Source organism: Amblyomma maculatum, chromosome 1 (genome assembly GCF_055883805.1).
Source record: "Amblyomma maculatum isolate TAMU_Amacu chromosome 1, ASM5588380v1, whole genome shotgun sequence".
NCBI classification, from domain to species: domain Eukaryota; kingdom Metazoa; phylum Arthropoda; class Arachnida; order Ixodida; family Ixodidae; genus Amblyomma; species Amblyomma maculatum.
The window spans coordinates 370,123,577-370,137,747 of record NC_139344.1 but is presented as its reverse complement, the minus strand read 5'-3'; the positions used below and the strand labels follow the sequence as shown (position 1 = coordinate 370,137,747).

Here is a 14,171-nt window from a genome sequence, read left to right as displayed (position 1 = left end):
GTAAATTTTTTTGACATCTCGTTCCGGTGTTCTACCTGGCGAGTGAAAAGGAGCTTCCTGGGTGTTGCTTTATTGTCTGTAGTATGCTTTAAGTTCCTCATGTCTTGTAAAATTCTTTGGTTTTCGTACCTGCTGTCGCGTATCCTGTAATATGCCGTCCTCCTTCAATGTGAAAAGGACATGGGAATAATGAGTTTGCCATTGTTGATTACTGCATTTCTGTGAGTAGCCTGTGGTTCATTACTTCGGTAGTTATTGTACATTGGTCTCTATTTAAACCTAGTGGCAGCAGGAAAGTATTCCATTTCCAGTGCCCATTTCTGGGCTGTACATATCTTTAAAAGCTACAGAAAGTCTAAGCCATTGAATTTTACTAACAAGAATCAAACGAAGTTGTCCTCAGTGTTCTTATTAAATGCTACAGCCATGGTGAATCAAACGAAGTTGTCCTCAGTGTTCTTATTAAATGCTACAGCCATGGTAGAAACCCGACCTGTGAGAACCCGACCTTTTCAGGTCATTAGTTGTTCGAAACTTTAAGCCCTCCAAGGAGAACAGCAGGGTTAGCAGAGCCTCTTCCAAATGCACACCCCTGATAGAGCCGGGCGCTGGGCCGGGGGACGCTTGTACCCATTTTGCCGGTGGGTATTACTCTCATCTTGAGAGGGAGGCCTGAATCGGGACGGGCATAGAAAGGAAGACTATGACACAAGCGCTTGTTATGGCCCCTTTCTCCTTGTGGTCGGGCTGTCTTGAGCTTCCTTTTGTAGATGAATAATCTGAAACGTTCCACTTGGCAGTACCACGATTGAAAATGGAGCTTGTTTTTTTTTTTTTAAATCATGAAAAAGTTGGAACATGAAGCAGATAATTGCATCACCGAATTATGCGCATTTTCGGCACAGGTCTCGACATCGTTTAGTCCAAAATAGCAATTGTGGTATCCCTTTTCAGTGTGAACTCTAGATGTTTGAATCCAGCGGCTAGGGAGGGCTATATAATAGTTTTACTTAGAAAGCCAAAATTACTTTGTATAAATACATGAACCAAAGTCTGGAGTTTTTCCAAGTACTCCTTGATGTATGAGGATGTTACTTGTGTTGGTTGTGTGTCCCTTTTTTTTTTTTTTTTTTTTTGCTTGCATTGTAAGTACAACATCTGTCCCAGGCTCACGCCCAAGATTGGCTTCCCGTGGAGTGAAATCAGGAACATCTCCTTCAATGACAGGAAGTTTGTGATCAAGCCCATTGACAAGAAAGCCCCCGTAAGTATTCTTTAACTGGTAGTCCACTTCTGCTGACAGCCTAGTCATTTGAGTCCAGGTATAGTCAGCCTACAATCTAGGCTGGCTTGGTATACATTGAAAGTGGGTTTTTAAAATTTGTTTTTCACCTTTTAGAAGCACCCACCATTGTGGTGTAGTGGTTAGGGCACTTGATTACTGTTCCCAAGGATGCGGGTTAGAATCCCGGCCGTGGCAGCTGCGGGATCGAATCCCTGCCACGGCGGCTGCTTTTCAGTGGAGGCGAAAAGCAAGGCACCAGAGTGCTGTGCAATGTCAGCGCAGGTTAAAACCTCACATGGTCGAAATTTCCGGAGCCTTCCATTGTGGAGTCTCTCACATAGCCAGAGTTGCTTCGGGACGTTAAACCCCTCAAAGCAAAGCAAATCTTTTAGAAGCCTTTCTAAAGCTGCTGTAATGCAAAACTTATTGTGCACAGAAAATGTGAAAAAGATGCTTAATATGGTTACCAAGTCTAGCAACTGCTTGGAAGTTTTTTTTTTATGTGAGATTAAAATGCATGTAATGTCTTCTGGGACGTTGGGAGTGTACATGGGAGCAAAAAATCGCAGTGTTCCCACTTACTGCTTCTGTCGGCAGCATTGCTCCAGTATTTCCTTTCGTTATAAATTGTCCATTAAGGGGAACTAAATTTTCAGCTAAAATGGCGAGAATTGGGCCTAGTTGGTTATTCATAGTGCTATAGCGCTCTGTGTTGTTTTTTGCCGTTCTAGGTGTTAGCGTTGTGAGCCACTAAAATTTTCAGTGTATGCAAAGATTACACACATGTCCACATAGTGAATCGCCCTTGCTTTCAATGCACCGGCTCTACTACCCTCTTTAACTAGTTCCTGTCGTAAATCATATTTTGGGCAACTCACTCACTAGGGTGCTCAGCAGGGAAACATCTAAGCTGATGTAATGCTAAGATGTCCAGTCTGAAAACATTTTTTTCTTCATTTCACGTTTCTGGTTTGCGATGGTTCTGAACAAGATTTGGAGATTTAAGCTTATATTTTTATTACATTGAAAGATGCTGCATGCACAGTGGTGGCTTGACGTGCGCGTGAACCCTTTGCGGCGCAGGACTTTGTGTTCTTTGCTCCGCGGCTGCGGATCAACAAGCGCATCCTGGCCCTGTGCATGGGAAACCACGAGCTGTACATGCGGCGCCGGAAGCCCGACACCATTGAGGTGCAGCAAATGAAGGCGCAGGCTCAGGAGGAGAAACTTGCCCGCAAGCAGGAAAGGCAAGGCGCACCTCCTCGCCCTTCTCTTGTGCGCACGACTTGGGACACCATGTGTATTGCTATTGCCCTAAGTTTGTAATGTGGGCTTTAAGGCCGCAGATGTCATTGGAATGCTTTATTGCAGTCTGGACAATTTACTTGCTTCCTTATTTAGAATATACACTAAATAAGGCTGTTATATTATGCGCACATATTATGCACGCATGCCGAGGATAGAAAAACATGTTTAGTAACCAGGCCTGTGTGAATTTGTGATAATTTTGAACATTTGGTTGAATAGTCAGTTATCTGATTCGATCCAATTGTTTACTTTTCGGAATCTAGAAATATATTACTCTCAGGTGAATGTTCGTGGAGCACTTGCTTCACATGCTTGTCATTGTGCTCATAATGTGCTCGTTGTGCATAGTGACTCCTTTTGAACAGTCACAGGGCATAAAACTCCTTAAAAACCGTTTTTTTAACTTGAGGCTTCCTTGGTCAGTTCCTGGTGCTGGTTTTTGGAGCGGATGTGAGTGCGACATCCGGATATGTACCTGCCTGTAATTACTATTCGAAATCACTTCAAACCAAAATAGCACTATTCGCACATGCCTCTCATTAATGTTTTACTTCTATTTACATGCCGTGGTATCAGTTCAGGACATCTGTGCACTAGCTAGTAATGCGCATTTGAGCCCAAACAGCTTTTTCTACCAGACATCCCACTGGAATGTATGCATGTAGTTTGCTTCCTACAGAATGAAACGATAGTAGCGTGCATTAAAGAATCTGGGGCCAGTTGGCACAAAAGTATTGTGGCGGTTTCAAAAAGCTGCATTTAGTGGGTGTTGCTAACTTTGAAGTGCAGCTTGGTATGGTGCTTGGTCCAAATGAGCGTCCAATTGGAACATCTCTATGGTTACCTTGTAGAAATATAGCCATGCTTCAAATTATTGAGCCACGGCAGTTGTGAGCTCTTTTTTTATGAGCACACCAATGTGAGATGCGTGGAATTTTGTTCAGGGTCAAACATTCATTCAGACCCCCAACGAAAACAGTGTGGTTACAATCAGCATGAAATGCACTACGTCGCACTATGCGACTGTAGACTAGTTCTTCACTCAGTGCCAGATGGGGATGCAAGCTGCCTGTTGCATTTGGTGTCTTGCATCTGCACCACTTGTAAATGATTCAGGCAAGCTGGATGACTGGGAGTCTTTTTCAATGTGATGCAGGGAGAAGTTGCGCAAGGAGACTGAGGCGCGCGAGATAGCAGAGAAGAAGCAGCAGGAGTATGCCGAGCGGCTGCGCCAGATGCAGGCAGAGATGGAGCAGCGGCAGCAGGAGCTGCTGACCGCGCGGGACACCATCTCGCGGCTGGAGGAGCAGCTGCGGCAGGTGCAGGCCGCCAAGGAGGAGTTTGAGATCAAGCAGCAGGAACTGATGGACATGATGCGCAAGCTGGAGAACGACAAGCAGATGGAGGCAGAGGAGAAGGCGCGCCTCGAGGAGGCTATCCGCATCAAGCAGGTCGAGGTGACGCGCATGCAGGAGGAGGTCAACAGTAAAGACGAGGAGACCCGCAGGTGACCTTCCTCTCCTCCCCTCAACCCTAGCTGAGCACTTGATGCGCAATCCGGAATCGAGCTAACCGCCATTTGAAATTCTCGTGAAACATTGATTCGCAGCATGTTATGTGGCCTTTCTAAGGCGTGCAAATAACGAATTGCTCGCTACTGTCCATAGCTGCACTAGAAAAACTGACGTTCACAAAGCTTGAAACCTTTGTGCGAATTAGTAGGCCGCTCGTTAAAATTTAAAGCAGTGCAGAAAGAGTGATGGAACACAAATAGCCCTAACTCTAACTTTTGTGCTTCATCAGTGTCATTTTTTCCTGAAGCTGCTTTAAATTCTTCGTTATTAGACTGGAAGCGTAGTGACCACAGAAAATCCAATTTAGTGACAAGATCGCAGCTCCTGCTGGAGCCAGATGTGTTCAGAGGTCATTGCCGAGAAAGGCCTTCAATTGAAGTCTGATTTTCCCTACCCAAAGTTACGCTGCAAGATAACCCGCAGCCACTGTTACTGACAATGTTTTGCTGTATGCATTGTACAGACTCCAGGAGGAAGTGGAGGAAGCCCGCCGGCGGCAGCAAGAGGCTGCGGAGGCCCTGGTGCAGGCATCGAGCACGCCTCAGCACCACCACGTGACCGAGGCAGAGGACGAGGGCGAGAACGACGAGGATCTAGCCAACGGGGAACTGGGTAAGCGGGGCAGCTGCAGCAGCGAGGAGGAGCCCGCCTTGCCACTCACGGCCAACGGTAAGCTGCTCGAGCGCATCGCGGCACGATCCACGCCTCCCTGCGCGGGCTCTGCACACACTCTCACCAGGCGAGCAACTCTGTTCTCCATTTGCTCTTCAACCGCTGGCCAATAATGGTTGAGATCAGTAATGTCAATAGCATGGACTCCCAAAGCAAGGACTTCCTGCCAGTTCTGGGGAACAAGAGCTGAGTGCGACTTCAGGGCAGACTGTCCAAGTTCAGACAGAGCAGGTACCACAAAACAGGCTTGCACAGCTATACCATGAAAGGTATGCCCTTTTGTAGGTTGCTTCAAAAGAATTCCCAAACAGTGAAGTCACCTTTGTTGCTTTGCCCAAAATGATAATGGCACATGAATTGCAAGACAGAATCCAACAGAAGACTGAAACAGAAGAAACGGGAGAACCATTTTCTGCCTTTCATAATTATTCTGCTTCCTATCATTCAGTCATTCCTACTGATGCCTACGAATACAGTACCGAGAAGAGCCTGTTGATGCTAGCTCGCAATACCATAAAAAATGTCAAGATTCACGATTTGGCCATGTGCTGTCTTGCGAGACTCATCTCGGGTCAAGCCCCCATAAATGCTAGCGTTTAAACGTTACTATTGTGAGTGTACTCGCTTGCATACACACTGTGTGATAGAAAGGGCTCGCCATTAACCAAGGGAGAGAAGAGTACCTCTGCCTGTTGTGTGACCACGTGTGGTGTGCAGAGCCTGTGTGCGTGCGTGCTGTGCACCAATTGGCTTTCCCTCATACAATAGCGGAGCAGAAACTGCAGATAGAGGCAAAATGTCCCGCATCTTGTGCGCTCCGTGGTTGGTGGCTTGCTGGTTGGTTGGCTGTGTCGGGTGAGCTCTGCTGTACCCCTCCTTAGGACCTCTCCTCCCTTTCCCTTTGTTTGTGTTTGGTAGTTTTTGGATTGCTACTGCATTTTGCATTGTTGGTGTGTGGGTCGTCCTCCCCCCCGGCTATCATTGGTGGGCTTGAGGAAGCATGACTGACAGCCACATAGTCATTGCCTTAGGCCATGTTAGATGTGGTCGTACAAGTTTCATACTGTTCATCCTTGTCCCGGGGCAACATGTTACTGGTGCGTTGTGGGCCTTAGTTTAATTTTTCTGGGTCTTAACCCTTTCACTGTCGGCTGTTTCTGACCGGGACGCACCCCCAGTGTCGGCTTGGTTTCAGAGAACGAGCATATCAGGGAACAAGCATAAATATTTATTTTGCATTATGATGGGTATACAAATAAATTAGTCAATGGAATTTGTACATTTCAGTGTTCTGCAGGTGTTTAAATAAACATCATCATCATCAGTCTGACTATAAATTATATATGATAAAATAAAAAAAAAACTCTCAATACTTCTTCAGAGTGTGGTAGATCCTGAGTCCGAATCCGAGCTTGGCTAGTAATCAGAACCCGAAGAGCCATCGCTCCAGTCAGCCGTCGAAGGACCCGCGCGGTCCGCCATCCGAAAGTAAGCGCGCGCGGAGGGTGCACATTCAGTGGCCAGCACAAGGGAGAGAAACGGCGCGTAGTGAAGTCGAAAGAAAAAAAAAAGATGGAAAGAGGCTAAAACACTCGTATGCTGCTGCTGCTAACGGCAAGCTGTCCTCAAGCGAGGGCGCGTGGAGAGAGCGAATGCAGCAATCGAGTCGTATGTCAGTCGGAGAGAGGCAACCGCGTGCGGCCCTGAACTTCCCACGCCGTAGCGGAAGCGCGACAAAGAATAAAAATAAAAACCTCCAAACCTGCCGCAGATGGCAGAACAAACTTTGAACCCATAACCGCACGCGCGCGCCGAAGGATCGCTCGCTCGAGAGAGTAGTGTCACGGAGCGACCACGCCCCCTCCCACGAGCAAAGAACGGGCGGGCGCGGTCGCACCATACTCTTCCATATACGTGTCATATCGGCGCAGAGCGAGCATATCAGCTTGTAGAAAGACTCAACAGATGGCGGAGCAAGTCCAAGCGCGGTAGCTTTACGGTGTGGCGCGAAGATTTGAACGCAAGATAGAATATGTACGGGTACGTTATTGACACTGCGGGGAGGAAACGCGAATGCGTACCGGTACGTTCGTGACAGTGAAAGGGTTAATGGTGAAACTGATGGGTACGGCATTGGTAACTCGTGCACTAAACCTGCATGCCTGCTGATATATGCATGTTTGAGAGTATCCTAGATTGAGATGTATTAAATTTGTTGCTTCGGTTTTATCTTTTGAATATTTAAAGAGGTTTGCTCTAGGGTCAGTAGGTGTGTAGAATGTCAAATTTTGAGGCCAACCTTGCTGGTGTATTGGCCACACAGCATTCTGCTGCCGAGCGTGGGGCAGCAGATTTTAGGCTTAGACGCAGTGGCGTTGCTGTACATGAACAAAATGTGTTTGAAATCTTGGTGCATATGGAAGCTTGCACAGTTAAAAATCCACACAACCAGTCTGTGGTATAATCCTGGGGCACGTATAATGTATTGATGCAGAAGGTGGAATTGTTTCTCGCGAAATTTTGGCAAGGATGAAATGGCTCAATGTGAACAACCATTTTCCTGAAACATTGGCACTGTGTGCTGAGCTGGGCGTGTTCACTTTCTCTGCCGAACAGGTGCCGAGCTTACGAACCACGAAAACGAAAACCTTCCACGGCCCGAAGAAGAGCGCTCCACAGAAGTCTCGAAAAAGAAGGCGCTAGGAGACCAGCTGCAGGTGAGTGCGTCCATTGCATGTCATTAATTTTTATATTTAATAATTTCATAATACTTATTTATTCTACCTCGTGCAGCACACACGACCACACACTACCCATTTCACCACTACAACACATACACCTTCCAATTTGCACACCTCATCGGGTGCGTGATTGCACCGAGCAATGAAAGTGCAAAAAAAATTGCTTCGACATGACCTCATCTTCAATGCTCCCAGAAGTTTGAAAATCTTGTCTGTCTTTCAAAATGATCATGGCACTCGATGGGGCAATGCTAGTTATCTGGAGAGGCTGGTTCTCATTTTCCCTATGTCGATTTCTTTCAGTGAAAGCTACGTTCCTATCTTCTTTGTCTATTGTCAGATCTCGCACAAACTTCGCAATAAGGTAATCTGCGACAAAAAGAATACTGTATTGCACACACGAATGGCACGAACGACAGATCGGCAAATGTCGCGACACAGGAAGGAAAAAGCGAAAAAAGGCGAGCAGCTAGGCCTGCTGGCTACTGCATAATAAGCCACAGCTTTGTAGTGTTACTAGGAGGGGGCACTAGACATGATAACAGCTACCGCCCACGGGCCATACACACACAAATGGCAGTTTCTGTTTCATGCGAGAGTTGTTAGCTGCAGTGCTGTTAATTTTAGCCTTATTCGTAATACTGATGTTCGTAGATTACAGAAGAAAAAATGAAATGTGTACATTATTCTGAAATACATGCTATTTTGAAATTCGTAATTCTGAAATTTTACATTGAAAACATATTAAATCTGCCGGGGATTTTTAAAGAATTTGTTAATTTAAAAAATTCGTTACTGTGGTGTTCGTAGTAACGAGATTTCATTATAGATATTTTCACGGCCCTCTGAGAAACTGTGTTAAGGGGGGACACGGCTCTTTGGCACCGAAAATCGGCCTGAAAATCGGATTTTCAATTTTTTCATTTTCGTATTCCTCGCCCTATTCCGCATCTGCACGCAAATTTTCATCCTTATATCCCGCGTATTTATGAAGTTATAGCGATTAAAAAATGCAGTACCACACCCACTGCCCTTTAAATTGTGGACAAACGACACCCAATTTCGATCGCCCGGCGCATGAGAACTACGCGCTCCACCGCGGCGATTTTGGTCTCGTTCGAAAGCGCGCGTTTTCGGCTTATTTTTTCTTTCGGAAAGCAACCCTGTGCGCTCCGCCTTCCCCATAAAAAACAAACAAAAAGATAGCATGCAGCGCGCGCTACTATTGGCCGGTTAAGGCACGTGATCAAAATGGCGTCGTTTGGTTGGTTCCGGCAAGCTAGCCCTGAAATGCGGACTCCCAGTGACGCCATTTTGTCTTTCTGCCGACCATGCTAGTGCAACGCGAGAGTCATGCCAGGCGCGAAGAAGTACCGCTCTTTGCACAAGTTCGGGCGAAAGCAACCAAAGAAACGCGTTAAGAATGCGACTTCGTTGCATACTGTGCAAGAAGCAAGTGCCAGTGCTGCGGGATTGTGTGACGATCACGTTGCGGGCGGCGACGCTTCTCCGATTCCGCTGGACAACGGCGCCGTTCTTCGTGCCGACTGCAGTCGTGTACGTATTGATACCGCGCCTGTCACTAACAGTGACATAACTCAAGTGAGTGCCCGTGAGCAGGCTACGCTTGATAGACTGGTATCGACGCCGGCGACGGCACGAAAGACCGCGCTGTTCGCCGATGCAAGTGGTGCGTCCGCAGAGTCAGATGCGGACGGAACAGCCTCCTATGCGGTAATTGACCTCAGCATTGTGAATATCCTTCTGGATGCCGTGCGGTGCAAAACGTGTCGTGGATGCGTGCGTTTAATTACCAGCGACCGGAGCTATGGCCTCGCCGTAAAACTGATCGTGCTGTGCGACAACTGCGGTGAGATTGCGGCCGAGTGGAAATCGCGGAGGGTTGACGGCGAGAAAAGGTGCAATCCTTTTGAGCTGAATATTCTGGCTAGTCGAGCAATGCTGTCGACCGGTAACGGCCAGACAGCAATGAACGATATCTTTTCGGCGATGGGGTTGTCGCGGCGCGGGATGCACAACAAGACGTTTCAACGGCATCTGAAGAACACACTGCAACCCGCTGCTACCCGAGCCGCCACGACCGCTATGGCACAAGCCGCGCAGGCAGTGGCGAAGGTCTACGATGACTTGTGTTTTGGGCATAGGGGGAACATTGCCGTGTGCTACGACGATGACGCGCGGACACTCATCACATATAGGCGTCGGTGCCGTGGTGGAACTCTTCACTGGTTACGTGCTTGATTATGTGGTGTTGTCAAACTTTTGTCTGGGCTGCGAAATTGGTCCCAAGCCAAACACTGACGGCTACGAACTTTGGAAATCACGCCACCAGTTCCAAAAAAACACCAACTCCAAGGCTGGTCAAATGGAAGTAGAGGCTGGCAAAATTCTGTTTGAAAGATCTCTGCAGCGCCACAACATGCGCTACACAACCATGCTATGCGATGGGGACAGTCGCACGTTCAGTGCTCTTAAAGATGCTGCAATCTATGGCTACATTGAAATAGTCAAACAGGACTGCATAAATCACGTGCACAAGCGTATGGGAGCAGCTTTGCGCAACCTCTTGCAGAGACACAAGGGTGCAGGGAAGCAAAGTCTTGGCGGCAGAGGAAGGCTGACAGCTGATCTAGTTGACAAGCTGGCAATATATTATGGCCGAGCGCTTCGATCAAATGTAGGTGATGTGGATGCCATGCAGCGAGCTGTGACGGCGACATATTACCACATCACATCTACTGATGACTGCCCCAAACACAGTTTGTGTCCTACCGGTGAGAAGTCATGGTGCCGCCACAACGCTGCAAAGGCAAAAGAGGAGCCTGCACCAAAGCACAATTACAGTCTGCCAAGAGATGTGGCTGATGCTCTTTTGCCTGTTTATAGTCGTTTATCAGAGAAGAGCCTGCTGCAGAGGTGCATTCGGGGGAAGACCCAGAACTCGAACGAAAGCTTCCACTCGGTCATCTGGACCTTGATCCACAAAGAGCGGCACTCATCACTGTTTGCTGTGAAAGCAGCCACAGCAGAAGCTGTGCTGCGCTTCAATGCCGGCTGCAAGCATACAGCAGCAGCAATTCTGCAAGAATGCAGTACAAATGTGACAGCAGCTGGGTCCAGGAGAGCTGAAGAAAAGGACTTGCACCGTAGCGTACGTTCTGCAAAGAAGCGGGCGGCTTCGCTTGGCGTTGCTAAAACAGAAAAAAGAAAACACCGCGACAGCATGCACCCCGACTATGCTCCTGGTGCATTTTAATAGCATGAGGTCTTTGGGGTTGCCCTTCCTGATTAAATGCTGTGAGGCTTGAGTGCTTCCGACAATCCCCCAATTTTGGTAGTGTTGCATTTTTTAAAGATCAATATCTCTGGTCCTGTTCTTGCTATTGCTTTAAAAATTTTTTTTCTAGAAAGGGAATCCTGCGAGTCTCATGAAACCAAGGTAAATGCAGTGACGACAAAAGAAAATTCGCTGAGAAGGTTATGTTGTCTTCGGTACCCAAATGGAATTTTCCTTTCAAGCGTTTCCTATTGCGTAACTTTGGCTCAAATTGGCATAGACCATTAATTTTCGCTTCAGATCACTTTCCACCTGTTTCTGATCTTGTTGACATATCAATCATTGACATAATTTACACCTACATGCTGTGAAGTGTTTTTCCTCGTTTTCTCAAAACTGCAATTTTGAGGGTGCTGCAATTTTGGAGGAGAGATATCTCTTAGTCTATTTGTGCTATAGCTCTCATTCTTGTCTTGTTAAAAAGAGAAAACCTTCGACAGTGCCGTAGGACAAAAATATGTACAGTTATTATGCGGCAACATTTACCGAATTAATTATCAATCTTAGGTGCCAACCTGGGCTTTTATTCATAAAAGTTTGACTTATTGTAACTTTGGTTCAAATTCTTCTACCACGTTAATTCATGACTAGCGGCACTCTATGATCCTTCTAGATCACTCTGGCAGGGCTATTCTCCTCATGCCATAAAGTGTTTAGTAATTAACTCACCTCCAAACGAAGAACATGAATTAGGGATTATTTTGAAAGCTATTTCATCTACAAGAAAACTAATCGGATATTTGAAATCAGCATGCAAAAGTACATTAATGGTGCAAGTTTCAGTCAGATCCACCCATAAATAAGGAAAAAAGTTTTAAGAGGGGTGTCCCCCCTTAAGGTGGGTAGTTGTCAGCTCTTCCCTATGCTCCAAGCACAACCCAGTGCCCAATATGGCAGTGGCCTTTTTTCCTTTGTGAAAAATGCGAGAAGTTAGCAGCTTTAATTGTGCCTCGTGGATAGACTTGCCAACAGTGAATTTCTGACAATACATGTACGCACGTGTAATGGTTTAATACACTTCAGTAAATTTTCTAACCTTATGTACCGGCGTAGTTAATGCTTTAACGGGACACCTGCATCGAATAATGGCTAAATGCTAGGCGCATGTCGGTGCGCGTAAAAGTTTTTACCCCAGGTGGTTGCAATCATCTGCAGTCCTAAACTACAGCATCCCTCATAGCGTCCCTCACCATCCTCTTAAGGGTGGTGAACCTCACAAACCTCGAAACCATGCTCCTAGGAAGTAATGATAAAAGTTCTTCTGAAACTGGGCTCCTCACTGTACCTTGTTTTAACTTTCAGTTGTTTTTCTGAACTTAATATTTTAGGACAAACGTGGCTTTTCTGCACTTCTAAACGTTTTAAAGCACTCAGTCATATTTTAAGGCAGCAATACGTTTTGGATTTTTATATGCCAGCTACTCAAAATGAATAAAATATCCTCAAAGTGATGCATGCTAAGAGGATGACATTGTTTTGCCGATTGTTTCTCAACAGTTAGACAGGGAAGACCACTTTGCATTCAAAGCTTGGAGTGCAACTTTGTTCGTGTATTGAGCTGCTGTAAACTCTCCCTCATCGCAATGACCTTTGCAGATGCTGAGCCAGGAACTTTCAGCCATGAAGGACGATGCCAAGCTGACTCGCAACGACATACTGCACCAAGAGAATGTCCGACAGGGGCGTGACAAGTACAAGACGCTCCGCGAGATCCGCAAGGGCAACACGAAGCGCCGCGTAGATCAGTTTGAGAACATGTAGGCACCCTCTTCCACTGCCCACCTCCCCTCTCCCACCCCTTCTTTCAGTCTTCCATACAGACCCCTGCTCCTTTGCTGCGCCCTCCCTCCCCTCAACACCCCCCACTCCCCCACCACCTGAGATGTCATCGTTTATTTTTATTCTCCCGGTGTGCACACTGCATGCGAGAGTTGTGAGGGAATGCCGGTTTTCATCGTCGTTTTGCGGACATCTTTTTTTGTGTTGAGTATGTTGTCATTACGCCTCAGCTTCTTTCCTTTCCCTTCCTGGCATGCTTGTAGTTCAGAGACTGTAAAGTGAGCATTCCAGGCTACGAGATGCATTGCCTTTACGCATGATGGGGCCTGTTGGGCTTGAGGGGTGTCTGAGGGGAGGGCCGCTTGTTGAGAGAGGAAGGCAGCACCATTGTTGCTGGTGCGGTAGGGCTTGGGGAGACGCGTGGCGTGTTGAAGCTGTTATACTTGAAGGCTCTGGGAGCCTTCTCCTTTTTTTTTTTTATATGGCAGGGTCATGGTGAGTGCCTACAAACATCTTGTTACCAGTGCACGCCACAATCGTTCCGATTCGCGCTAACTTTTGTACGGTCACTAGCCCAACAGTGGCCCCCTCCTCCTGCCTTGTCTTCTTTTCCCCTCCCAGTGTAGAATTGTTAACATGTTTGTGTCAGTCTTTTTGCTACGAGCTTTGTACACAGACCTTCTTACCATGCTTTTTGAAGATCTTTATTAGAACTACTATACTCGTGTTCTGGAGGTAGCACTATGTTTTTCTACAACAGTAATCGGTGCCCTGCAAGAATCGTGCCTTTTTGAGGAGACATGTGCCCATTTTGTTTTCTGTAAAACAGGCTAGGCAATCGAGGTGCTTTACCGCTCAACATTAGGCGTACTCCTTACATGTTGTGACGTTGTTAGGAAAAGGGCCTGTTGACGCTGTTTACTTTTTTTTTTCTTCCTCTCTAAACGTGCCTGTTCTTCTCAACGAAGTATTGTTTACTTAGACTGTTGTGGCATTACTTTTTGTGCTGTTTATGAACTTTTCCTTTCCTTAATGTGCGTAACCTCTGGAGAGACAATATCCTAGTGAATTGTGAACTGGTTGGAGGAGCTGTTCATAAATTAAGCTATTTTTTTTTTTTCTGAGCCAAAACAAATAAATGAAGTCCAGTTTTATAAAAATGCGGTGTCCTCATTTTTTTGAAATTTTTCAGCTTGGGGTGCTGCCTTGAATGCCTTGCTTTTTGTTGGACAGGTAAGGCAAGGGGGAGTGCTGCTCCATTTGCTCCAAACTTATTTCCCTGCTCAAAACTGCTCCAAACAGCAGTCTGCCTTGACGTTTTGTCATCAAATTTTGCCGAGCACAACTGTTTATCGCATAGTGAGCCATTGATGGTGTTGCCTACAAAAGATTTGATTCGACCCAACCTGATGTATGCAAGTAAATTCAAAACTAGGCACAAGCATTTAAGAGAA

At 46.5% G+C, this 14,171-nt stretch overlaps 1 protein-coding gene across 4 annotated transcripts in view; it reads left to right on the top strand.

Moving 5' to 3' along the window:
* The window catches only part of Moe (moesin), a 122,875-nt gene extending 108,998 nt beyond the window's left edge, over nucleotides 1-13,877 (top strand). For 3 of the 4 annotated variants that reach the window (XM_084591787.1, XM_084591786.1, XM_084591788.1), the window contains exons 9-14: nucleotides 1,168-1,264; nucleotides 2,369-2,532; nucleotides 3,750-4,100; nucleotides 4,631-4,836; nucleotides 7,456-7,556; nucleotides 12,535-13,877. In XM_084591787.1, the coding sequence (XP_084447913.1) occupies nucleotides 1,168-1,264; nucleotides 2,369-2,532; nucleotides 3,750-4,100; nucleotides 4,631-4,836; nucleotides 7,456-7,556; nucleotides 12,535-12,699 (1,084 nt within the window). In that variant the 3' untranslated portion in view covers nucleotides 12,700-13,877. The remainder of the gene's footprint in view (nucleotides 1-1,167; nucleotides 1,265-2,368; nucleotides 2,533-3,749; nucleotides 4,101-4,630; nucleotides 4,837-7,455; nucleotides 7,557-12,534) is intronic. The other variant, XM_084591789.1, reaches the window with a different exon arrangement.
* The last annotated feature ends 294 nt before the right edge of the window (nucleotides 13,878-14,171 follow it).